Source organism: Lathamus discolor, chromosome 4 (genome assembly GCF_037157495.1).
Source record: "Lathamus discolor isolate bLatDis1 chromosome 4, bLatDis1.hap1, whole genome shotgun sequence".
NCBI classification, from domain to species: Eukaryota; Metazoa; Chordata; class Aves; order Psittaciformes; family Psittacidae; genus Lathamus; species Lathamus discolor.
In genome coordinates this window covers 9,527,599-9,554,058 of record NC_088887.1, presented here as the reverse complement: position 1 = coordinate 9,554,058, position 26,460 = coordinate 9,527,599, and the positions used below count along the sequence as shown (strand labels likewise).

The 26,460-nt window shown below is 49.2% G+C and overlaps 1 protein-coding gene across 2 annotated transcripts; it reads left to right on the top strand.

The window, feature by feature from the left end:
- On the top strand, window positions 1-25,896 carry LOC136013069 (galactosylgalactosylxylosylprotein 3-beta-glucuronosyltransferase 1-like). Of its 2 annotated transcripts, none has more exons than XM_065676345.1 (6): window positions 1-208; window positions 18,646-18,790; window positions 19,159-19,697; window positions 21,327-21,623; window positions 22,089-22,196; window positions 25,227-25,896. In XM_065676345.1, exons 2-5 carry the CDS (start codon window positions 18,679-18,681, stop codon window positions 22,173-22,175), a joined length of 1,035 nt encoding a protein of 344 aa, XP_065532417.1. In that variant the 5' UTR covers window positions 1-208; window positions 18,646-18,678; the 3' UTR covers window positions 22,176-22,196; window positions 25,227-25,896. The 2 variants fall into 2 exon arrangements, with proteins under 2 accessions (XP_065532417.1, XP_065532416.1); XM_065676344.1 differs by having other exon boundaries at window positions 2-208; window positions 18,642-18,790.
- Window positions 25,897-26,460: the final 564 nt, after the last annotated feature.

Genomic DNA, 26,460 nt, shown 5'->3' with positions numbered 1-26,460 from the left:
GCGTAGCCGCATCTCCGGCGCCGTCTGAAGGCGGTCGCCGCCATCCGCGCCGACGGGCCGGTCCCTGTCCCGGCAGTCCCCGTCCCCGGCGGCAGGGAGGACCCACCTCCGCCCGGCGGCGGGCGATGCGCCCCTGGCAGCCCCCGGCCCGGTGCCGCCCCTCGCCCGGCGCTCCCGCATCTCCGCCGTGACCGGCGCGTCTCGCCAGGTAAGCGGGACCCTCCCCCGCCGTAGGGCACTGGGGTTTGGGGGCGTAGGGAGGAGCTCTGGCGATGCGGGGGGTGACCTTGCGATCCCCCCGGCGCTCGGCGACGGAAGGGCTGCCCAGCCCCGCGACCGGCAGCCGGGTCCCCAAACTTCATCAATGCTCGGCGCCCGAACCGGGTCCGTGCTTCGCGGGGAGCCCATGTCCTTGCACACACACGTACGCGTACACGGCCTGGGCACCTTCTAGAAGAGCAGCATCCCGCTCCCAGACTGGAATGTTCCAGCTGTGGGGAGATGCCCCAGTCCTGGTGCCTGTCCCTCCGTGGCTGCAGCAGCCGCCGGGATCTCCGGCCGGGTTTTGCCCAAACGCTGCCCCCCGAGAGGCTTTATTGTGCCTTTTCAGTGACAAATACCGGGGAAGCCGAAGTCCAGAGCGGTGCTGGGGTTTGTGTGCAGGCATAAACCGGGAACCGACCCCGAGCGAGCATCCCGGTGAGGAGCTCTGGGGAGATGGAGTGAGAGTGGGAGTGGGAGAGGGCAAGAGCAGGAGGCTCTGGACTCCTTTCACCCCCGCCTGGCACACGGGTGTCTGCAGCGGGATGCACTTGCTGGTTTCCTGGAGCTGAGTTTGGGGTGTCTGTACCTAGGTGAGTTGGAAAGTACTTTCTGCTCACCCTCCTACCTCTGCAGCTTGCCCATCCAGCTTGGGGCCAGGGGAGGGAAGGGAGGATCAGCAACCAGTGCATGAGAGAGAAACCCTGCAGGTGCTGCAAATGTGGAGGGAAGCAGCTGGTTCCTCTGTAACCCTTTAGGGAAACCCGACAATGGGCAGTTTCTGTGCGTGCTTGGGAGCAGGGGTGGTTGGATCTGCAGAGCAGCACCAAGCATCATCGTAGCAGGGCAATAATGACAAGCAATAAATACCCATCCAGCAGCTTGAAGTCTGCACAGCTCAGAGAGTGACTGGGGAAGTGTGAATGCAGGTGATAAAGGTGCTTCCAGCTCCTTTCCTGGACCTCAGAGGCTTCCTTGTGCAAAACACGTATGCAGTGAGTAGAGCAGGGTACAGTGGCTTTGCACACCGGTCTGGTCACCCCCCTCTACTCAGGCTTAAATCGTGTCTGGTGCGAAATGGGGACTAAAAATGAATGGTGAGGTTCATGCCTTGCATCTCTGGACTGCCAAACAGCCTCAGACGGGGCTAGGAACAGGGGCCGTATAGCGAGTTGGGAGATGGGTGCATGCAGACAGCAGGACAGTATCCTCACATTGCAGAGGCCATCATTACTCCAAAATGAGATACTTTGGAAGGAGATTATGGGGACATCAGCCTCAGGTAATAGAAAGAGTTACAGGGCAGGAGGGGGCCACTGGCAGAGCTGTGTGTGACAGCCTGTGTCACATCTGCTTGCAGCAGCGCATGCTGCCAATCCCTTTCTCTCCATGCCTTGAAGCAGGATGCAAGGACCAGGATGGTTTTTGGTCAGTGCCTGCTCCATGGTTTCCTGGAAGCTCTCTGTTAACAGCTGCACTTGGGACACAAGGCTGTACATGAGCACCAGTGGCCGAGCACACGCTGTGCTGGCCCAGCGTGAGGCCAGGAGCCCCGTGGCTGTGATTCTTTCTTCTTTCCCTCCTGGGAGCAACCAGTATCACTTTCAGGGCACTTCAGTCTGCACTGAATTAAGGCTCTGCAGGGCAGTTAATGTACAGAGGTAGATGTGCTGAGCAGCTAACACATAGTATCTGCTATTTCAGGAATCGATTGAAATAAAATTAAAGCTCTTGGCTTCTTTGACATCTTCTGTGTAGCAATAATAATAATAACAATAACCATAACAATAATTGATAAATCATTTAGGCAACATTGCAATCCCAGAGCAATTCAACCTGCTGAAACAGAGCCCAGCTGAGATGCAGCCGCCTTTACAGAGAAGGGCCTCAGCCTGATCTGCAAGACACTTGGCAGCTGTGGGATAGGAAGTAAAGCAGTTGGGATGGGGACACTTGCTCCCATGGCAAGGATTTTTAATGAGTGAGGCTCCCACACCTTTGGGCTTTGTTATGGTGTCATTTGGGAAGTCTGTTGCCTAGGGAGCTGTACAGAGCTATACAGCAGCTAAAATGTGTGCAGGAGAGAATATACTTCCACAGTGTAAAACCCTTAATTCATGTTCTTTCCATGGTTTGGGAATGTCTTTGCGCCTAGTGCTTGTGTCCTCTAATGGCAACTTCCCTGCAGAGCGTCCAAAGTGGTACTGGACAGCTCAAGGCTGCACCTCCCGTGTATCCAGCATCCTCTCTTCTTGCCTGTGAAGCATCAGTAGAGGTGCTTTCTGGCAGGGAACTTGCCTCTGCTTCAGCAGCAGGCCAGGTGATGTCCTTAGTTCCTGAGACCAAAGTCATTCCTAGCAGGCAGGAGCCTGGAGTGAATTCATTCCAGCCATACCCCTGCATGGCTTTCCTCCCCTCTTCGTAGTAATCACCTACCAGTGGCACTGCTCTGCACACACCCCCTGCTACTCATTGCCTTCATAGCTCTAGCCCCTGCCACCCATCTCCCTTGGGGTGCTGTGCAGGCACAGTCACCTTCAGCTATGAGGAGCCACTCCACAACCCCATCTACCTCCCAGAGCTTCTTCCTTCTTTTCAGCATTCTCAGTTGTCTTTCCTGTTCCTGATATTTGGGAACAATAAAGACATCTCTTGACACATGCCGCAAGCCTTCCTGTGTATGCCTGCAAGGGATGGGATATTTGATAGGCTCCAAAGATGCCCTTTACTGAGCATGCAGAACTGCTTTGGGAAAGCTCTGCAATTATTCTGCAGGATGTACACAGGAAAGATGATATCTGTCCTCTTCCTTCTTGTACTTAATTGTTCCTAATACAAGCAGAATCCTAAACAAGGTGGTAATACTGCAGACTGGAAGCCGGGTCCCACGCACCCGCAGGGCTCTGGAGAAGTCTAGCATTGCTCTGCCCTTCTTGCTTGTGGCCTTTCTATCTAATAATAAGCATTATGGGCTGCTTCCCATCCCAGAATCTCAAAGTACTCCGCATGTGTGATTAAGAGCGCTCCCTGCCCACATACAGAGCTGTTTGTCAGGATGACTACCCCCACTTTACAAGGGAGACACTGCAGCTCATCGCGTCAGAGCTGAGACAGCCCCACATCGTCTGTCTCCCAGGCAAGGCCCCTGCATCTCTGAGGAACACTTGCTGGGATGCAGCTCAGCTTAACAGGACGGTAGTTTAAATCCTACCAATACCATAAGAGACTAATACATGCAGCATGAGGATCAAACCTGTGGCTGTCGGCACCCTCCTCTTGGGCATAGACTTGACTGTGTTCAAGGCCAGGTTGAACAGAGCCTTGGGTAACATGGTCTAGTGTGAGGCATCCCTGCCCATGGCAGGGCGTTGGAACTGGATGATCTTAAGGTGCTTTCCAGCCCAAACCATTCCATGGTCCTGTGACTGCCTAAAGCCTCTCTTCAGAAGGGTTAGATGCCCCCAATTCCTCCAGGTAGGGATATGTCTCCAAACTGCACCCCAACACGCAAAACCTTGATCCTTTACCCTTTCATGCTGTTTTAAGCCATGCAGGCTCATAATTAAGAGCTTGAAGTCTTTGCTCTCATGTGGCATTAGTACTCCCAAAGGTCTTTCCTTAAGAGCTCAAATTTATCTACTTTGCCAATGTTCCCAAGTGTTCAATCAGCTTCCACCGCCGCGCAGTGCGGGGAGCTGTCTGAGCTCCTTCTCCCCGAGATAAAAACATTGCACTCTGTCAATTCCTCACATTTGTCAAATGTGAGCAAAGTTCCCTCAGGAGACGAGGCTTCCCAGAGCTCTGACACAGAGCTGGGATCTGCAGCTCCAGCACAAGGGGCTCCTCGGGTTCTGTTTGCCTTCTCCGAGCAGGTAATCCCACTAATGCCTGATAGACATAGAGAGATTAGTTGAGAAGGGGTTAGTTAGCTGAGGGAGGCAGAGGAGGGACATTGTGAAAAACAAAGCAATCAGCGACGTAGAAAGGGAATGAATGCTTCTCTTCATGGCTTTTCTTAGTAGAGGAACTGGATTGCATTCAGGAAAAAGTGAAAGGTGGCAATTTGATGGTAAAATTAAGTCATTTCCCATGCTGTGCATAGTGACATATGGAACTCGCTGCTACAAGGTGCTGCTGGTGCTGAGTGTCGGGTTTGGGAAAAGAGGAGACATTCTGATGAATAGCAGATCATTCATCACTGGACAGAACAGTCCATTTGAAATAGATCTAAATGATTGAGCTTCAACCTTTCACAATCATGTAACATAGGATTCCTTGTACTTTCCGAAACCCACAACATTGATCAATGTAAGAGTCAAAGGAGACAGATGTGTTTAAGAGATCACTGGGGTATAGCTTCATTTCCATGCAGAAGCAAAAAAAGAGGTGTTTTCCAGCCTATGTGCTGACACTTACATCCCACAGGCTTGGGTTTTGTCAGCTGGAGCAGGTTCAGGTTAAGTTCTGATGAGATTTGAGCTGGTCCAGTGGTGCTTACGCTGCTGCTTCCTCTGCCTGCGCTGTTGATTTTAATAGACTGCCAGCATCCTGGCAACTTTGTGTGGTGCTGCTTGATGAATAATGCTGCATTACGAAAGAAAATGGTATTGTCCTGTTCTTTGGCTGTTACCCCTTGGCAATGACAGCAAGGGTATTTATTCCCAACACAGCCAGCCTCCAGCTAAGCAAAGTGCTGGGATTACTTGGAGCTGAACAGGGTAAGCAGTCAGGCAATCTCAGCTCTGGATAAAAGATTTGAGAGCGGCAGTGTTGTCTTGTTCTGTAAGTTCACGGTGGGTTTGTGTGTGGGAGTACAGGGCACATGGGAACCGCATTCTGCTAGCAAAGCAGGATCGCTCCTCGGCAGCCCTTGTGTGGGAGAGCTTGGAGGGAAAGCCAAGGACCAGGCAGGCAGCAGTAGCTTGCAGACCCTGCTTCCCCTGAGGTGCTGCAGGGCAGCCTGGCTCTGAAGGATGCTGTGCAAGGGCAGGGGTAAAGATGTGGTTTTATCAAGCATGTCTGCATCTGGCAGAGATCTTCCAGTACCCCATGCTAGAAACAGCACAGCTGATCCTTGCCTGGCAGGAGGAGAGGTTGCTGGCTCTTCTCCCCCTTCATGCCCCAGTTGTTAAAGCAGGGTAGTTAATATTCATCTCATCCTGAGCCTTCCTCATCCTGAAAGCATGCTAAAAAGCAGCTGTAAGGGGATGTTTCTCCTATGACTGGCAGATTTCATGTATTATTATGGTTATGTCCATAGCTGCTGGTCAGGCAACAACAGTGAAAGCTGTGACCACAGCAATTTTGCCCCACTGTCATTCATTGCCAAGCGCCACCTCGGAGAGCAGTGCTGGGTGAGCCTGGGTGACAGGAAGGGATCTTATCCCAGCTGCAGCACCAGGAGACCTTCCTCACTGGAGCTGGTCCAGCCTAGTGCATTCCTCAGGTCCCCCCCTCCTCTTTCTCCCGCACAGAACACCGTGGTGATCTTAGCTTTCTCCCTCCTGATACCCCATCCCCTGTACCCTTCCCTGCTGCATCCCTTCCCCCAAGCCCAGATCCACACAAAGGTGAAAAGGAAGGAGGCGCGGATGACTTCCCTGTATCTGCCAGCTTCTCCCTCCACCTCTGATGTGAATGAGGCCCTTCATGTGCTCCTCTTGAGCAAACACAGATGCTTTTGTTACATGGGCTGGTGGGACGGGATGGAATTAATAAATCGGAGCGCCAGTGCTGTGCTGCCACATTCCTGCAATTTTAAGGCAAGATCACACACCAAAAAAAAAAAAGCAGGAGCAAAATAGGCAATCTCTTCAGAGAGAGCTCGGATGCTTTGACGGTGCCTCCTGCTTGCTGTCTCACTTGGTCTCCTGCTCACTCACCCTTGTTCATTCCTCTTCCTCCTTTCTCCCACTCTCTCATTCCCATTAACCTCATCTCTTCTCCTTTTCCCTTCTCCTTCCTTCAGGAACCACTTCCAGTCACACCGTACTATCCCTCCTACACCCATTTTTCTTCCCTCACCTTCCTTCCATCCACGCTTCCCTTACCCCCACCTCACACTAAGGTGCATTCAGGTACGAAGTTCAATGTCCTGTGCACAAGTCCCAAAGCCAGGAACACCTCGGCTCATATACTGTGGACTGAAGTGTATCCTTTTATACCCGCTTCAGTTTCTCCTCATATGGAGAATGGTGCTGCCTGTGAGATTGAATGAATAAACCACACAAAGTATTACTGTTCTCCTATCTGACACGGTATTTAACAGTGCTCCTGTGAGCAAAACTAGCTCCTGCCCCAGAACTGGTGGGTTCTCTTTCTCCTTGAAGGGTAACCAGAAATGCTTTGCCCAAAATGAATTCTTTTTGAGCCAAGTTAACAAGTTTTTAACATCTCTTCTTGGCTACCATCGGGCAGTAAGGGGCTAGAAGAACATGGCTTTCCTCCCCTTTAATTAGGTAAGCGTTTGTCAGGCTCAGAAAGGCACAATGAGAAGCGTGTGGTTAGTATAAGCTACTGTCAAGGGGGTGAGGCAATTTTAGTTCACTGCAAGGGTTGTTTTTTCTCTAATGAGCTTTAGGCACTTGAAAGTCATTTCCCCAGAGTGCTTCTACATTGTTGAGCTTATCTTACCTGTGGGGGAACTGAGGCACTGAAGCAGGTGAAATGATTTGCCCAGATCCACACACTTATGTGTAGTTCAAGCCAGAAAAAGAACCAAGAGATCTTGTTTCACACTCGAGTGCTTTATCCTCTGGCCTTGGAGGAGGCCAGCAAAGACCTTTGTCTTGTTTAGATGAGTGGATAGCCATTCCGAGAGGATGCTGGAGCAAGGGTATCTTTCTGTACTAACACGTATCTTAATGAGTCCTGTTGCTAAGTGGCTTCAATGATAGATCGTGCAACTTCTTCACTAAGCATTGAAATAATTTTTTAATCATTAAAGCTAATACAGAATCCTCAGAACCATCCAAATCTCACAGCGGGGGCTCAAATTAGCAAGCAAACAGAAACCAAATCCTGCTTATCCCTGCGTACCTCTACAGAGCCCACAGCAGCATCTGCTTAAGTCAAACACAAGACCAGCTGAGCTGTATTGCTGGGCATCAGAGGCAAGCTGTCAAAACCTACTGCTCCAAGGTCCATGGCAAGTTGGTTTCCTCCTTCAGACATGCATGCTAGCTTCCCAGCACTGTGGAGCAACAGGAAGGGGCATTAACCACTGACTCTAGGTAGGTGAGGTGTCCCCTGGCAGGTCTTTAGAAAGGATCTAGCCCGTTGCTCTGCCTTCACTCACACATCTCCCCTCCACCGTGGGATACCACTACCCGTTGCTCTGTAGCAGCCCATGGGCTTCTCCATAGCTCCTCCAGTAATCCCAATGTGTTTCCTGTTCTGGTTAGCAACTCTCATGCTGTTTCCTGTTTTCCTCCAAGCTAGAATCATAGAATGGTTAAGGTTGGAAAAGACCTTAAGATTATCTAGTTCCAACCCTCCTGCATGCTCAGCACCATGATATCAAATGACAAGAGAAGCTTTTCTTGCAGCAGAAGTGATATTTCTAACTTCCATGTTAGAACAGGGTTCTTGGAGCATGAAGGAAAACACAATTTTATTGTGTTACTTATCGCTTGTCTCTTATTACTCGATATGCATCAGCAGCTCCATTACAAGAGAATGCACAGGACACTGCTAAGCACTTTGCTAAGATCCAGTCATCACTGTTGACCTCGGTGCTAAGAAGATGAGTGAATATAGTTTTTCCCAAAGGGTTTTTTGGGAAAGGATAATTAAAAATTGCTCTTGCCACTTCCAAGAGCCTTCCTGCATGATGCTCCGTTTTCTTATCACCCTCTTGAGAATATATCTAGTACTGTTTGTACATCATGAACACTTGTGCCCCTGGTATCATTAGCTTGCTAGACAAACGCTGCACATTTCATCCCACCTAGTAGCCTTTTGTGGAGGTGCTGCAGAAAACCCTTCTACGGTAGATAAGCTGCCATCAGCAAGTTTTGTCCATAGTCAATCAAGCCAAGCCACGCTTGGATTGTAGTTCCTGGGATGTCCAAACCAAGTCATGTAGCTGCTAAACACTGGTGCAAAGCAGTCAAATAGTCACTAGGCATGATTTCTGCTCTTTTGTACTCCCTTCTGCATCATACTTACCCAATACTAGGTCCTTCCTAACCTCAGCATGGGTCCTGGCCTCAGCAACAGGACAAACACAAATGGCCTAGAAATCAGTTACAGAAGCAGAACCAGGAAGCCAGTTTCTTCCTTCTTCCTCCCCAAGAGGTTTTGGGATGTTTCGCCTGCGTAGGAACTGTTGCTGGCCTTTCGGTGATATTTTTTGGTAGAGCTAGTAAGGTATGGAAGTGGTTTTCATGTGGGAAGCTGTGGCTGCCCCATCCCTGGCAGTGTTCAAGGCCACGCTGGATGGGGCTTGGAGCAACCTGCTCTAGTGGAAGGTGTCCCTGCCTGTGGCAGGGGGTTGGAACTAGATGAGCTTTAAGGTCCGTTCCAGCCAAACGGTTCTGTGATGATAATGATGATGCAGGGTGCATGCACACTTGCAGAGGTTTGGGGAGGAAGTATGGGAGCAACCTTAGTAACATTATCCTAAGTTCAGCCCAATTTGGGTAGAACCCAGCATCCATCTGCTGGAGGGGGTTAAAAAGTCTAAGAAAGACTTTACTGCAGCAAGGGAGAAAAGGCTGTTCACCAGTCATACAATGCACAGGATCTGGTTAAGAACGAAGACTCTGAAAAGCAACCAGAAGTGTGCTCTGTGGGCAGCAAGGACAAAACATGCCCCTGTTTTAAAGCATTCCTGCGTTTCTAGAGATCCAGTTTCTAGTTCTGCAGCTGCCACTTTTACCAGCACTGTGGGGACACGATGCACTGACCATGATGTTCAGAAAGCTTTTTGATAACCAGAGGGTGATTTCTTCCCCCCAGCACTAGGAGAATTATCTGTTCCTCAGTTATTCTGTCCAGGGCTAACTGGCAGCCCGTGTATGTGGAAGGACAGGAAGGACAGTGCTTCCCAGGATGCAGAGATGTAAGAGCTGGGGAGAGGCATCTCCTTCCCAGTGTTCTCCTGCTGGTATTTCTGCAAAGAGCACACTTGAAGCTCAAGGGACAAACAGAGCAACTCACTAGCTTGGACGGTAGCATCAACCCCTTATTGCATCCAAGTCTTGAGCAGCCTGAAGCACAACACACGTACAATAAAGCTTAGGCTGACCTTCCTCCCAAGAGAAGGTTTATAGAGACCACGTGCAAAGACCACTTTCAGCCCAGGTTACTCTTGTGTGCAGTTAAGGAGCACAGCAGAGAGCAATCCCTATGCACTCTAAGAGAGCAGAGTTTCTTTCTCATAGTGTGAACTTGTTTGCCCTCAATTCCCTCACAGCCTACCTTGCCTTCCCAACACATAAGTCTCTTCTGTTTTAACAGTGCAAGGCATGGAAAAACAAAAACCAAAACCTACACCTTTTCCTTAAGGTGGGATTGGATTGTTGCCAGAAAGGGGTACTTGGCTTTTGCTGCTCCTCAGTTCCATCCGTTTACGCAAATGCATCCACTGTGTACTTTTTTCCCAAAGAGAAGCTTATTTCCATCATGATGTAGGCTATGTTCTGGTAGCTGCTGTCAGTGTCTAAGTTAGGTATTTCAACCATGGCACTGACTGCTCCCCCGGTATTGCCAGAAGGTGGGAATTGCATTTGGGTCTCTTGATCTCAGATGGCATCTAATTCAGATGTGGCCTGCCTGTGGTCTGGAATCAACAGCTTCCCTGCTAAGACAGGGAAGGACAGCAGAACACTGGCCATCTCCTTCCTGCCCCTCTTTCCTTTGCTTCGCTCTTCCCTTTTCATTTCACATGCAGAGGGCAGGAGAATAAACGCTGTCATCTTCTGCCTCTTTTAATTCTCATGTTTTGATAATGGAGCCCAAGCTATACAGGGCAGATGTGGCAATGAAGGTACAAGTCAAGCAGAGGCCTGTGATCTCCATCTATTGCACAGGACAATTCTCTAGGTGCCGCTTTATTTCTCCATTCCATGTGTGTGTTTAAAACTGCCTGCTTGACACTTGGATGCCATGCTGCAAGTGGCAAATCTAATGAGTGCTGATGGTTTATTTGGAGGAAGAACTCAGAATAAGCATTTTGGACCACCTCAGTGAGCGTATTTCACACAGCTCAGAGAGCTGCAACAGCACAAATGTCCATCAGGAGACCAAAGTGGTGTTTTTCCTCCTTCTCACTTAACCAACACCTGCATGATATGGTGGCAACCCATCAGTGCTGGCCACTGTGCTAATCTATGGAGCAGCCACCCATGAAAACACCCTGCTCAGGTCTGCTCTTTGCATGATGCTTTTATTGATCACCTAATTCAGTCCCATGTGATTGGGATTGTTGTACATGTATTGATTGGGTTTTCCCATGTGCATGGGATTGTTGCCCATACACATCCTCTGCCCACAACTGTTTCTGTGCAATAAAGGTTCTGGAGTCTGACTCTTCAGGGTGCCAACACACGTGTCACCATTAAAACGCCACTATTTCCACAGGTTTTGGGAAGATAGGAGGCATCCTGAGCCTTGTCTTTGTTTTAAATGGTGTAATTGCTGTTCCATTCGTTTGCAGTGTGATTTTTAGCTACAGCAGCTTCTCCTTTGGTTTCTTTTGCCCTCCCTAGGAGTAACCGGGGAGTCCAGCAGGGAAGAGCATTTCCACATTGCCTTTGAAAGCAGGAGGAAAACAAGCTGTCTAAATCAATCAACAGTGTGCATTAGTGATCGGATGTTCCTCTGGAGGTCTGCATTTGATGTCATATTGACACAGAGCTAAGATCAAAGCCCATCTTTGCATCCTGGCTACTACCAGAGAAACAGCATTGGCCTTTGGGCCCCGTATCTTTACAAGGAGCTTGTGATAAAAGTGATTTCCCCCCCTCCACACCCCAAACTAGCACCTGTGAAATGTAATTATCCATCAAATAATGCCTTTTTCTCTTAAAAGAATAATTCCTCTCCCTCTTTGGAAATGCTCTGGAAGCAAACACTATAGGTTTTTCCTTTCTGCTTTTGTAAGAAACCTGCAAAACGACAGCTCCCACTCCTGCTGAACAGGCATCAGCTGTTAACTCAGTAGGGAAAGCTCTGGATGAAATGTACGGATACTTTGGAACAATCCAGTGTTGGTTTTGTTTCCTGCAAATTATTTTGCCTTCTTGGAAAAAAAAAAAAAAAAAAAGGAAATTTCTGCTTTGGTTTTTGTTGCTAATGCAGATATTGGGCTGATTCACACGGGTACGTTCGGAATGATTATTCTGTAACAGTCATCAGCATCTAAAAAGGACCTTGGTTGTGCCAGAGCTCGGCAGCAGGGGAGAGAAGCCAACGTTTGAATAAGCTTCTGACTTCCCTCTCGAGAGAGAATAACTCCAAGCAGAGAGGGCTCTCAGGAGAGAGCTGGCTTTCTCAGGAGACATCTGGTACCTCCTGTTCCTGCTCGGGCCCGAGCTGCCAATCTTTCTCCGGGTATTTCTGGCACCCCTGGATTGCGGCACTGCAGCACGGGGAAAGCGGTATGGTGCAGAGGGCTGCGTCCCTCTGACTCACAGCCCACCCTCGCCAAAGCCCAGGGGGACAGGAAGGTGGTGACAGGTCGCATGGGTTGATCATGAAGGACGTTTTGGGTCTGGGCTGGTTAAAAATAGCCTGGTTTAGACCTCCTTTTGCAGGCTCTGGAAGGCTCCCTGCTTAGCCGGGCTTTGCAGCCAAGTTCAAGGTCTAGTCTATATCCAAACTGGGTTATCTCCATTCCTGCTGATAGCCCAGATAGTGCCTGGATACCCTTGATCTACCTGGGGATGGCAGGCTGAGCCACGTGCTGTCCCAGAAGCATTGGCTCCCGCAGGACCCAGCCAGTAGATTTAATGAGCTTCATCAACCTTTCTTTTTAGGGTTTTTTTGATGGGGTTTTTTGCCATTTTTTTAACTTGGGAACAAAGCCCTGTATAAAGCATCACCCTCCCCCACCCTGTGCTGCTCAGACACAAGTCTGGGATAAGGATGCTGTTGGGAAAAGTGCTGTTTTGAGCTGCTTACGGACCAAGCATGGAGGAAGGTGGCTGATGTGGCAATGGAGGGATGGGGGGGGGTGCACGGTGCCGTTCCCCAACGATGTGCCTGGTTTTTGGGCTGAAGAAACTGCACTCCCATATGGCAAAGGGATCAGAGCTGGCAGGGAGAGGATGAAGCCTTTCTTTCCATCTGAGGAAGAAGTGCGGGGGCTTGGGAAGGGCGGCTGTTCCACTGGGAGTGACTCACTTCCCAGGGAAGTCATCCCTACAGGAGCCCATGCACTGAATGACAGAGCGTGGATGGGGCAGCGCCTTGAAACCCCACAGCTGCTGGTAGCTCTGCTCTTCCTGCCCTGGGGAAGGACCTGCCCTCCTTCCCCGTATTGTGTGATTATTTGTAGTTCTCTGCTGTTTGTCTCTCCAGGGGGCTCGGTGAGCTTTTGCCTTGCCCTGTGCCTCCACCAGCCATAGGGAAGTGCTCCCCTCACTCAGACAGCAAGCGCTGCTTGCCCAGAGCCATACATGAGGTCTGAGGCAGAGGGATGACTAAAACCCACAGCAGAAGAGCACCAGGACCACAGTGGCCTGCATTGCTTGTGCTACTGAGAGGTCAAGATTCCCAGTTGTGGCTTCAGGAAAGAGCCTTTCCTTTCCCCAATTCCATCATTAAAATTTCCCTTCCTAGAAAAAAATACTTCTTCCTTCTTTTCTTTTTTTAACTTTGCTTTTCAGCCACCTGTTTCCAGCACAGTTTAGGGGAGAAATTACTTCTTGCTAAGCAGAAATCTCCCTTTTACCCTTCTGTTTCTCACCCCCACAAGCTGGACATGAACTCCATTCTGTCCTGCATGGATGCCATTCCTGCAGACCTATCCCTGGGTCAGAGGGAGTCCCACTGCTGAGAACTGTCCTGTTGTGGCTGTGTTTGCGCAGTAATTACTCCTGCTTATCCCAGAGCAATAACCCATTCCACCCACCTCTCTGGTTGCTTGACTCCATCCTCCCACTTCATTGTGCACATCTCGAGCAGGCAGGAGCCTGCCCGGGGAGGGGAAGCACTGCAGCATCTTTGCTGTGTCTCAATTTTCACCAGTATTGAAGTTTCATCTGCAGACTCTGATGGGCCCAAGGGAATGAGGGGAGAGGGGACAGCAGCTTCCTGTGGATTTCAGCAAAGCAGAGACAGAGCCGTTGCTGATCACCACAAATACCGGTGCTGCCATGAATTATGCATTGCTTGTTTAAAGAGAGGTCGCTCTCATCAATAATTGAAAGCTCCCTGCTCTGCCTTCAGCATCGCATCTCCCACACCGGGAGTTAGGGGAACTCATGAAATCTGCATGGACTTCCTCAAGGTGTCCAGGGGCTGCTGAAGAGGGGCAGCAAAATGCAGGCAGAACAAACCACAAACGCTGCTGATGGTTTCAGTGCGTGAAATTAAGTCTCATCTGCACCTTCCAACTGCTCTGCTCCAGCTCTGCCCCTCTCATCCCTCTCTCCTCACAGGGTATGCACAGAATAGGCTTACAAACACAGTACAAACCAACATCACGGGGTGTTCCTTGAATCCTTTGGCTCCATTCACTGAGACAGTTTCCTTTGGGTGCTTGCCTAGAAAATCTTGACAATGGATAGAGGGATGTTCCCAGGGGACAGGTTGAACTGTGAAATTGGTTCCTGTGGGAAGATAATGATCTTTAGAGTCTGTGTCTCAGACTATAGACATAGAGGGCTGGGTTGGTCCAACATTGAGGGTCTCCTAAGTCTGGCTCAGATAGGCTGATGCCCTGAACCAGAGGCTGCAACATAGGAAAACCACAGGCACCCGAACTCCTGTGTCAGGCTTGTAATCCCCACTCAGCTGTGCCTCTTCCTAACTTTCACCTTTCTCTCTCATTCACCCCATGTGTCCTTTCAAACTGCTTTGTGACTCAGAGAAAGTCACATATGTGACATCTTAAAGCTGTATCTGAACAGTGAGGCTGCCTGGGTTGTCCTCCAGCTTATCCCTCTCCCAACATCCAAGCTGCCCTGCCGGTAACAAACTGTTCCCTGATGGTAATTAGTCAACAGCAGATGAAGGGATCTGTCACATGTGATGCTCTGAGCCTCAGCCAGATCTTGCGTCTCTTCAGCATCAGTCTCGGGCATTCAGGCTGGGTTCTTACCCCCATGTGCTTCTCTCATTCTCTTCTCCCAGATCCTTCCAGATTAACGCTCCCTGCATCAGCACAGGAGCTTAAATGGAGACTGGATGGTGTTATGTCCCAGGAATTGAGAAGTCTGACAAAGCAAGGTGAAGCAAGAGTAGTAAGAGAAACATTTTGTCCCTCTCATACTCAGCTTTGTGCTCTGTGTGTGTCTGTTTGTTTATTTTTAATGAAGAAGAGAAGATTGATGGATGAAATTAAGAAGAGGGATGTGTAATTGGAAAACAGCTCAAGAAGGCTACAGGCAGCATATTGAAGGCATCCATCAAACATCCAGCTAATGTTATTAAGGGTGTGTAACAGAAACACGGGCTGCAGAAGACACTAGGAAACAAAGGGAAGAGGAAGAGGAATAGGCAGGACAGAGGGAATAGCAAGGGAGGAGAAAAGCAAGAGAGTACAATCAATAATATTTGTATTACAGTCACATCCAACTCCTGTCCGGATCAGGACTGTACAAGCACAGTAAGAGACAGTCCCTGCCCTCTACAGCTTAAACCCAGGAATTACGGGATGGTCGCTGCGGATGGGTTTAGTTAATCACAACGTTTTCTCCTGATCTTGAATCTCATTTAATAGGATCTCCTCTGAACGGGTTTAAAGGCAGAAGGCAGGTAGCTGGTTGTGCCAGGAATACACACAGTAATGCCTGCCAGCAGGCATGCAATTAATCTGAGCCACTTAGGGGACTTTGGTTTTAATTATCAAAAGTAGGTAAAGATATGTGCAGTAAACCTCTGCAAGCCCCACTGGGGCAATCAGCAGGCTACCCAAAGGCATTGCCATGTGCCTGGGGTTTCAGAAGGGTGGGATAATGCTTTAATGGACTACTTTGTGGGAAATACGCCATGCAGGGCGGACATAAAGAAAATGCAAAGGGTGTTTGTGTGGGGAAGGAGAGAAGTCAAAGGATAAAATTATTTGTAAGCCAGAGGATTCCTTTAGTCCTGGAAACAGGAAAAATGGAGGCTCTCAAGGACTGAGAAAAGGCAGATGAAAGATGTAAGGGAACAAAGAAGAGCACATGCGTGATGGATGCAGAGGGCAGCAGTGGCGAGGAGAAGGTGATGCTTTAAAAGAGAAAATGAGGTATCCCAAGATAGACTTTCTGAAAGCAGTGTTCAGGTCAGCTCCTCTGTGAGGTTCACAAGTGGCCTGGTGCTTTATGCAGGGTTTAACTGCTTTAGCATCACATGCGTTGGGAAGGCAATAGAGAGGAGATATAGAGGAGCACCAAAGGAGCTGCACACACAGACAGCATCTCCGCTTGTTCGCAGTGTTCAGGAAGTATGAACAGGGCTGGCTGAGAGGAGGAGGAAAAAGAACTAGAAAGAGAATTGGTTAAAGCTCTTCTAACTCTGATCCACTCTCCTCTGTGCTCTCCTGGTAACAGCACTGCCACCTCTCTGCCACCTCCTCCTCTCCTTTCTTCCACAAACAACCTCTGCAGGCCTGCTGCATAGAAACTGTGCCTGTGTAATTAAGCCTTTTATTAAAGGGAATGACTTTAATGCAGGGATATTTGTAATTGCAAACGTACTAGAGGAAGCAAGGAGCTGTGATGACTCCGAGCCAGAGCCTGGGTGGACCTAAGCTTCTGCCGCTGTTACAAAGCAGTGCAGAGCTCTCCTTGGATTTCTTTGGTGGTTCTGTCTGTTATCATGGCCCAGAGTGACGGGAAGCTTTGCTTTGTGCTGGTAAAGGAAGGCATTTCCTGGAGGGAAAGATCTGTAGCTTACCAAAGACCTATGCCTTCAGCACTAACACTTGAAGGAAGCTCTTGTACCTGCTCTGGACCCAGCTATCAGAAAGCAATGAGGTTATGCAGAGCCAGCATGTGTGCTGCACAAGGCTCCTGCAGCATCACCAAAGCAATCCTGTGTGCCTCTGACTACACGGGTTCCTTGGCCTACTTCTTCATCAGTTTTCCATAGCTTGAAAATAGAGGAATGGCAGCATGGTGTTTCCTGAGTGAGGAGGTAGGAAGCAATAGAGATTATCACCATGAATGGTTGGTTTGAGGAGCAGTGGAGGCAGGTTACAGTGACGGATTGCTCCAGTGTGGTACTGCTGGTGTCTAACAAGGAATGAGCTCATGGTGCAGCAGTTTCCTTGATAGGGCCTATGAGTATCTACTTGCCTGCCAGAAGACTTGCTGAGACATGCAGGATGGGGCTGAAATGGGTTTGTCGTTCACTGCTGATAGGGCACTGATGAGCCCTGCAATCACATAATCCTTGTTTCTTTCAGGACACTAAATGTCAAGTAAAAAAACAATGACAAGTACTACAAAGGTCCCAGAGGATGAATTTTGAACAGCATCCCCTGGTATCTTCCAGGAATACCGTGTGTCTCTGCAAAGCAGAGTCCTTTAAGACCAATCGTCGTGCTTCTTCTCACACACTCCTCTAAGGCTGAAGCAAGGCAATCCTTCCTCTTTGCATAGATGAAGAGCTGCTGGGCTCCAATCCTGGGCAAGAAGTTTCCTTTACACAAAATGTGCCTGTGTCTCTTTGAGGACCTTGGGTTTAGGTGGCTGGCCTTCAGTACACCTAGGAATTCAGGGCCAACCAGTTTGAGCCTTCTTTCCATCCTTTCTATCAGTGTGATGCCACATAGCTCTCTTCCCTCAGACTGCCTGCAGCCTAGGAGAGCAAGAGGGCCTTCTGTGGCTGCTCATCAGCTCTTCAGTTCCCAGGGGGTGTGTTTCCCAACAGAAATCTCTCTGCAGGAGGCTAATGGAAGTTTTATGCTCCCTTTAGGCTCTTAATGAGCATCACTGTGGTCGTGAGGAAGTCCTCTGGGAGAAGTACTTGTCATCAGAAAGGTAATCCCAGAGGAGACAGAATACAGATGTTACCGGAAGGGAGAGTGGGATAAAATCCAGCTATCAAATACCAGGCATCCTGCTTGGAGTGGCAGCAGAAAGTTCTAAGATGCTAAAGAGTAACTTTGCTCTGTACCCTTCAGTCTTTCCATGGACAGCAGATGTGGATCCTTCTTTCTGGAGCACTGCTTTTGTTGCTGGTGTGTAATAACAATATCATATCTAGAGAGGGGCCACAGCAGAAGCTAGAAGTTGGAGGAAAATGTTCCTGACTGTGCCAGAGCCATATAGAAGGCAGCACATGCACTAGGAAAGCCCATTTGTGAAAACCAAAATTACTACTGTAGCCTGGACCATCTGCAAATAAGCCACCCCTTGTTGTTGGTTATTCCTGATACTTTTGTCCTTTATCCCTCTTTATTTCCTCTTAGTTCGTCTTGCTTTATAGAAGGAGTTTCGAAAACAAACGGTAACTGTTGTGATTCCTCAGCTCTCATGATCATGTACATTACAGAAGTGCTAACAAAGCAATTAAAGTATTCTGAAGGCTGTAATTTATACTAAATGCTGCAATGGCCAAACACGGCAAACCAGGATGTGGAACAATGACACTTTCAGCACTGTGGAATGACAGAGGCAGGGATTTCGTGACAAACTTAGTAGGTGATAGTGTACATCCCTAATTGCCTCAATGCATGTGCATAAGGAGGATGAATTAAAGCAGCTGGAGTGAAAGAGACGCTGGCTATCTCAAGGATGCCTGACATCTTCTGTTTTGTCCAGTTGCATATGCAGGAATACAACTCTTGCAGAGAGTTTTAAAATATTCTACAAAAGAAGCAAATTAAACAGTTACCACAAAGCTCAGGAATTAACATCAATGCCAGCGAGGGAGCAAGTAACTCTGGTTTCAGAATCAGCAACATGAACAACCCAAAGTCAAGGACAGTGGGTTCATCATGGAGCAGCAGGAGGTTCTTTATAGCAACATAAATAGATAAAAGCTTCTATTGAATAGCACAGGAATTGGCCAGGGCAGCTGGATAACGATTTGGGCCACAACCTTAATGGGTCTCCTTGTAAACTTAGACAAATGCTTTGCTGGATTGGAGCCCAACATTTACCATGCCTCCCTCCAAGCAAGGCAAGCTCAGCCTATTAGTCTGGCCTCTAGACTCACTGTCCTAATGTTTGCGGAGACTGGTATTTCAGAGGCCTTACTCTTTCTTTCTGCTCTGAAAGGTAGAGAGATGCCTGGGCATTGGAAGCTCTCTGCAGCATGCTGAGGAGACGTAACCTTCTGACCACGATCCTGATTGCCTTGCCATGGGCTCTTCTCCTAACCTTGTGGCACCAGTACCCAACCACCCACTACCTCAGCCTGCTGAGAAGTAAGTGCAAGAGTTCTGCTGCCAGCGTGCTGGTGGTCATGATGATTCCTGGTGCGAACCCTCGGTAGGAGACGCTCACTCATGGGATGGGTTAAACAAAGACAAACTTGTCTGAAGGGCCCCTCGGGGTTTGCCTATAGCAGGCACTCAAACTGTTCTTAAGAGTTACACATACCCCGTAAGGTATGGGGAGAGGATGCTGATGCAGCGGGTTGGAACTAGATGATCTTAAGGTCCTTTCCAACGCAAACCATTCTATGTGCTGATCACTGACTCCAGACAGATGTGTCCCCAGCACTCCCTGGAGAGGAGGCAGTGATTAGTTCTCTAACATCTTTCTTCTTCTTCCTTCTTTCCTTTTTCCCCAGAAGAGACAGATGAGAACGTGACCTCTAAAGCTCTCCTCAATGGTACATCTGCACTGAGAGAAGGCAGCCTCCCGTCATGCATTCGGCAGCAGCAAAGCACAGGGGCAACGCCGAGAGTCATCCAGAGCTATGTGTACTCCAGGCCTCCCCCATGGTCAGACACCCTGCCAACCATCTTTGTTATCACCCCTACCTACACGCGGCCAGTGCAGAAAGCTGAGCTGACCCGTCTGGCCAACACCTTCCTACACGTGCAGAACCTGCACTGGGTGGTGGTGGAGGACTCGCCCCGGAGGACCAACCTGGTATCCAACCTGCTGGAGAAGGCAGGGCTCAACTTCACCCACCTCAATGTGGAGACGCCCAAGAGTCTGAAGCTGGGGCTGTCCTGGATCCCATCCCACACCCCAAGGGGGACACTGCAGAGGAACCTGGGGCTGCACTGGCTGAGGGACAGCTTCAGCAACACCGCACCACCAGAAGGGGTAGTGTATTTTGCCGATGATGACAACACCTACAGCCTGGAGCTCTTTGAAGAGGTAAGAGCTGTAACATTACATGGGATAGAAAAGCAGGATACAGCTGCGAAGCCTCTTAAGGCCAGACGCGCTTGCAAAGACCTCTTAAGATAGGACTACCATGTGGACTTTTAGCATCAACTGGGAGACAAGGGCTCCTGCATGCTGCCTAGAGCCCTCCTCACACACCCTGCACTCAGTGAGAGCTGGGTATAGGGCAGATGCAAAGCTATAGATATGCAAACTCAGTAATCACGCTCTTAAGGGCTGAAAGAGCAAAGAGCAGATCTGTCATGGTATAGGCTCACACACACCATTGCATCAGGTAGAGCCCTTTTTGCCAGGGACCAGAGGATATATAGCCCAGTATTTATACCTCTCCCCAGGGAAAGCTGACCTGATTTAACTAAACCCAAAGATAAACTCCTGGCAAAGCATAAATGTGCCTTGTGGCAGGGGTGTGATGAGTAGGGGACATTAGAGAAGTCGACAGGCTTTCTAGTCCATCTTTTTGCCTTGGCTGCCCTTCTGTACTCTGAGTTCCAAGCACCACAGCAGGGCTGTGCCCCTGAGATCACGGAAGCTTGCCCAGAGTTCTGCTGGAGATCTGGCTTTTGTCAGACTCCACAAGTCTATTCTAAACTTGCAAATATTCAGTAAACTCCCCTGTCCCCAGTTTCAGCCAAACTGTGCTACTTGAAACACAGAGTTCTGCATCACAGCACATTGCCAGCTTTCCTGGTTTTTTAGATCCCTGTTAGCTCATCCTTTCTTACTTGTTTCTAGGTCCTTTCTGATAGTTTAGTTAAAACCTCACTCTCTGAGGCAGTAGCCATGGATGGAAGAACAAGGATGGGGGGAATCTGTGATGAGTGCAGAGATGCATCTCTCAGGGAGGGAGATTACTTGCATGAGGGTTAAGTTGGAGTGGGTGGAGTTGATCATACAGAGCTAGAAGCTGTGCTTGGCATTTACAAAAATGATAACATTTTACCAAAAAATGGTAACAGTTTAGATGAGATCAGAAAACCATAGGTTTTCCTTCGGAGGGACTGAAGATAGAATCACAGAATGGTTTGGGTTGGAAAGGACCTTAAGATCATCCACTTCCAACCCCCTGCTACAGGCAGGGACACCTTCCACCAGACCAGGTTGCTCCAAGCCCCATCCAACCTGGTCTTGAACACTGCAAGGGATGGTGCAGTCACAGCTTCTCTGGGCACCCTGTGCCAGCACCTCAGCATCCTCATAGTAAAGAGCTTCTGCCTTATATCTGACCTGAACTTCCCCTGTTTCAGTTTGAACCCATCACCCTTTGTCCTATCACTACAGTCCCTGATGAAGAGTCCCCCTCCAGCATCCTTGTAGCCCCTTTCAGACACTGGAAGGCTGCTGATATGGGCATGGAAAAGCAGTGAGTTTGGTGTGTAGAGAAGGATGTGCTAAAACAGCGTTGTGGCTTTGCAAGCTGTAGCTCCTCAAGCAGCAGCATGGGTGAACAAGAGCTTGTGCTGCCTAGAGCTGTGTGATTGTGTGGGAAGCCAACGGAGAAGGATAGGTGCCAATGACAACAGAGGGTGGCACAATAATGGGCTGGGACAAAGGTAGCAGGGTTGAATTCTCATAGCACTGTTTCCTTCTGGCCCACAGATGCGCTACACAAGGAGAGTGTCAGTCTGGCCTGTGGCTTTCGTTGGGGGGCTGCGATATGAATCCCCCAAAGTGAGCCCAGCAGGGAAGGTGGTCGGCTGGAAAACCGTCTTTGACCCAAACAGGCCCTTTGCTATTGACATGGCTGGGTTCGCCATCAGCATCAAGCTGATCCTGGAGAAGCCTCAGGCCAGTTTCAAGCTGGAGGGAGTTAAAGGAGGCTACCAGGAAACCAGCCTGCTGAAGGATCTAGTGACTATGGATGGGCTGGAGCCCAAAGCAGCCAACTGCACAAAGGTGAGTAGGACAAGAGACCTTGAAGATACATTCTCTTTGGCTGCTTTTACAGCCTCATGCCATATGCCTCCACCTTCCACTGTGCTGCAGTGCTGAGCAGGGCTGGGACAGACAGACAGGGCCTGCCAAATTCTTCACAGATGCAAGGCTCTGAGGGCACTAAGGAACAGTTAGTGCCGTGCACTCTGTGTTAATAAAGAGCCTTAGATGTGCAATTCATGCCCAGATTGCTTCTCCAAAATCCAGAAGGATTGGCAGAAGGTTGGTCTGGTTTTGGTCCAGAATCATCCCTCCTCCTTGACACTGTTTCATGTGCCTGTGAAGTCCCTCCCAGGCTCAGCCCCTTTGAACAATGCTTCAAACAGCTGTGAGCCCTGGGTTTCTGAGGATCTCACCCGATGGATGCACTGCTTTTGGCATTTCCTTGGCATCCAGAGCCCCTGAACTCTTTGTGATTCCCTCTAGGTGTTGGTGTGGCACACAAGAACTGAGAGGCCCACTCTGGTTAACGAAGGCAAGCGTGGATTTACAGACCCCAGAGTAGAGGTGTAAGCAGAGAGCCAGCTCCAGGGTGTGAGTACTCTTGTCTTTACTGCTTTTGGCAAGGCAAATAATCTGTGCCTGTTTCCTCATTTATGCTATTGTTTCCTCCAAGGATATATATATGAATGTCCCAGTAACTCCCTTACCATGCCACCCATTGCACAAGAAGTAGATTCTCATCTTTACTCACTGAGCCAGGTTCAGCAGCAGGATGGAGGATTAAGGCAACCACAGGTGAGGGCAGGAATGTATCAGAGATCAGTGCTATGTTCTTAGAAGTACAGATTGATAAAGAACAGGTTTCAGAGAAGTTGTGACCTCCTCTGCCCTCTGATCCCAGTGTCTGCCCTTGGCAGATTCCTAGCCCAAAAGTCCTAAAAGAATAAAGGTATCCAGTTTGGGAGTACCCAGCTCTTTCTGGAATCACTTGTATCTCTGGCAGGATAGAGGATGCTGAATGATTTACTCATACTTTAGAAGACACTCCAGCCCTGACCCCAATATGCACCTCAGCTGAGCTCTACCAGTGGAAATAAAACTGACAGCTTTTATACAGGCAGTCATGAGTATTCCACTGCACTGCTCTGCTGTGTGCATTACTAGTAGCTGCATACAGCATTTCCACATCACCTCATCATCTCTGAGTGACAGCCATACGAAGAGTGCAAAGCAATCCCAGCGCCTGCACACCCAGCAGCAGATGGGACAGACAGTTGCTAAACAGAGATACCTGGTGCCACTATGGGGACCCTGGGGCAGCCTACCTGTAGGGCACTGAGTCTGTACCATATCTGCCAGCTTTCCGTTAATCTCAGATATCCCAGTAGCCCATATGTGATGCTAGACACCTATGCATGGGCAGAAGCCCCTCTTTTAACCTGTGCTTCTGTGAAATCCACTAGCAGTAACAGGCTCATTTTGCATACCCACCATGCTGTAGGCTAAAGCTGTGATTGCCCAAACTCAGCTCATAAGGACTCAGATTCCAGTTAACTGGTCTGGAGGTACGACTTTGTAAAGGATGAGCAGATTAGACCTGCCTTGCCTACTTGTCAGAAGAGGGGTATACTGCTCCACTACAGATGCAAAGTGTGGATGTGATGCTTTCATAAATGTGCCATTTATGTATCAGCACTTTTGTCCTCATCCTCTCCCAGCCAAACTCAGCCATCCTCCATGAGAAATGCCACACACCTGCTATGGAATCTCATGGGAATGGCTCCCCATACGTCATTTGTTGTGGGAAGCAACCAGCCTGATAGATCAAGGCACTGCCACTCATTCACCAGCAGGACTTGCACCTTTATCTAGAGCCATCTGGTGCTTTCAAGCCAGAGTGTCAGCTGGGTCAGCTCTGTGTATTTATAAGGAGCCTTCCACTTGCATTAGCAGTGAATTTGACCACAGCCCCTTCTGCATCACTGCCAAGTGGGAAGGTGGCATCCACTTGAGGAGATACCTGCAAGGTAATTTACTTGACTGCCCGGCCATGAAAAATCGTTGCATTTCCCCCTTTAAAGTTTTAAATTGAGATCTCTGCTGATGGCTACAGTGCTTTAAAGGTCCTTACTATCAAGGCTGCTCAGCCTCAGAACCTTGACAGACGTGATGTAGATAAGCCATCACTGACAAAGAAAAAGAAGGTAAAATTGCTCCCCTGAGGATGTTCTGTTCTTAAACACAATAGGGAGAATATTTCTGTCTTTCCCTCCTGGCAATCAGTCCCTGCTGAGGATAAGATCAAGCCAGACAAGCCCAGACCTTCCAGAGGCCTCTTTCCCCTTTAACACTTGCAGATGTGAGGCAGGCAGACAGTGCTTGGTGTGGGATTTGGTGCTCTGTTGATCTCTAGTTGGACCACTTGCAAGGCTGCTTGTCACACATCTTGGTGGATTGCCGCCAAGGGACCTGCTCATCATGTGAAGATCAGGCTTTAACGGGCACTACATAAATAGTAGGTAATTTTGTCCAGCTGGATCGCACTGTCTTCCTTGCCCCCATTCCCACCACCTGTAGCAGTGTCCAGCTAAGGCTGGGAGAGAAAACTGTCCCCCAGAGCAGACGTGCAAAGGGGGAGCAATAACACACATCAGGGGTTTGCTTTTCATGAGAGACAACAAAAAGACAAACTCATAAGTTTTAAACCCAATGTTTTTCCTTTCTTCCCTAGAAAGTCTGAGATGTGCTGGGATTGGGTTGAGAGCCTCAGCTACTTGCCCAACTTCTTTGCTCAAAGTAGAGGAGCAGGAGCGATAAGAAGGTGGTCTCTGAGCCCATCTTCAGCTGGACAAAGGCTTTCACTGTGGAGATGTTGTGGGAAATGGCTGTAAGCCTGATCTCTGAGAAACACTATGGGGGCATGCAGAGTAGGAAGGGGAATGTGGACAATGGGAAAAATCCTTGGGATCTTCTGTATTGCAACCAAAAGCTCTCCCAGAATCCATCCCTACCAACTGTAATGAAACCCCCTCAAAACACAGGGTTTGGCTTCTAAGAGCAGGAGACAGAAAACAATTTTGCTTTATACTTTTCTTTGTTAAAGCCCTGAGAACTGTCACTCAGGACTGGTGTTATAAGAACTACCTGATCCTATTGCTAACATCTATTTACAAGCACCCAAAAGAGAAGAGTTTGCTTAGGTTAGCATAGAACTTCTGCTGCTTTGTGATATTTGGAAACAGGGGAAGTTGTTCATCTGCATTTCAGAGCTCGCAGACAGACTGAACAGGGATCCTCAGATCTCATCCTCCTGCTCTTTCTTTTAAGATAGGCTAAAATAATTAGTTTATGGGGAGAAAAACTAACCTTCAAAACGTCTTTCTGATCCATAAATATCTTCCAGCTAGGACTGTAATGTGGATGGAACAAGCAGCTTTTCAGCCATATCCTAGCCCAAAGCTGTGCATGGTGTGATTGAGGAACCTGGCTACTGTTGCCTGCCTAGTGCCTACCTGAGCCAGGGGACAGCTGTGTTGGAAAAGCATCTCCTGCCCTGCTGTCCTGGGTGTAGCATCGACACCTCTAGCTCCTTCTTACCTCACCTTGTGTTTGTTTTGACAGAGGCAGCGGGCAGTGATCGCTCCCAAAGTCTGTCATCAACCCCAGTGGCCTGTTCTGCCCAGCTCTGCTTCACTGCTGGAGGATGCTAAACACCCCCAAACCTCGCCACGCCGATCAGCTCCAACTGCCTGAAAGGTGGTAACAAGCAGGGACAGAGCTGATGTGGTGCCCTGCGATCCTACAAGCTCTTCACCCTTGACTTCGTGCACTGGCTCCCATTCCCCACTTGGGAGAGGAGTGTTTCCCTTCCCCTGTGGGCTCTGTGTTTTTAACTACTCATTAGGATTTATTACACGTGATCTCCATTCTCGGCTGTGCCAGCATAGAGGCTGAAATCCAGGATGGGTGCGGGTGCCTCTGAAGGTCTCTCTGGCATATTGTAAAGCTCAGAGCTGCAGTGGTTCAGACAGGAGTTAGCGCATAAGCACAAATGTGGACCTGCTGTCCTGAAGCTGGTACACTCTCAAAACAGCTTTAAAACAAAGCTAGCCTGAGAGAGGATCTCCCTCCAAAGGATGCACATAGATACCGACACAGATCAGCCTTCAGTACTAGAGAAGGACTAGTGCTGAAGGGGTTTGGGATCTCCAAAGGGATCTGGTGCCTATGCCACAGCTGAGAACATGAACTGCCCTCCCTTAAGGTTGGTTTGGAAAATGCTGTCCCCCAGGCCCAGAGCCCCCTGGATGAAGTTCCTCTCCCGCTCAGGGAGACCCAGCTGCTCCCATGCCTCCTTGTCTCACTGCAGAGACCAGAAAGCAGGGGTGAAGACGGGTGGACTTGAAAGTGTTGCTCCTCGCCTTGAAGCCTTCAGTAGCCTCAAATCATGTATGCAGTCTTGCTTCCTAGGCCTCCAGAAAGGAAGACTCCTCTGTGAGACGGAGGTGGGTAAGAAATGCTCAGAGAAGAGGAACTCTCAACCTGCACTCATCTCCTGTAAGAACACAGAGGAATGTGGAGCGACATCAGTGGGAAACTTATCTTGAGCACATGGATGCCAACTGAAATAGCAAATATGACCATGTTTTCCAGTTGAACTCTGAAAGGCATGTGTGGCGCTGCGAAGAGAGAGGAGACAGTGTCATGAGGAAGGGTTTCCCTTTCCACAGGAAGGCAGCCAGGTGGAAGGCAGCCCACAAAGGAGGAGGTGGCAAACGAGGGCTGAAAGAAGGATGCACCGGATGAAAAGCACAAGTGTTGGTACCATGTGTGTGTGCGTGGGGAGTGGTGTCGC

Bases quoted from the DNA above. Each gene is read 5' to 3' on its own strand.
- LOC136013069 (XM_065676345.1), top strand. From the start codon at position 18,679: ATGCTGAGGAGACGTAACCTTCTGACCACGATCCTGATTGCCTTGCCA. The intron at 18,791-19,158 runs GTAAGTGCAAGA...CTTTTTCCCCAG, and splicing joins CTACCTCAGCCTGCTGAGAA to AAGAGACAGATGAGAACGTG. The intron at 21,624-22,088 runs GTGAGTAGGACA...GATTCCCTCTAG, and splicing joins AAGCAGCCAACTGCACAAAG to GTGTTGGTGTGGCACACAAG.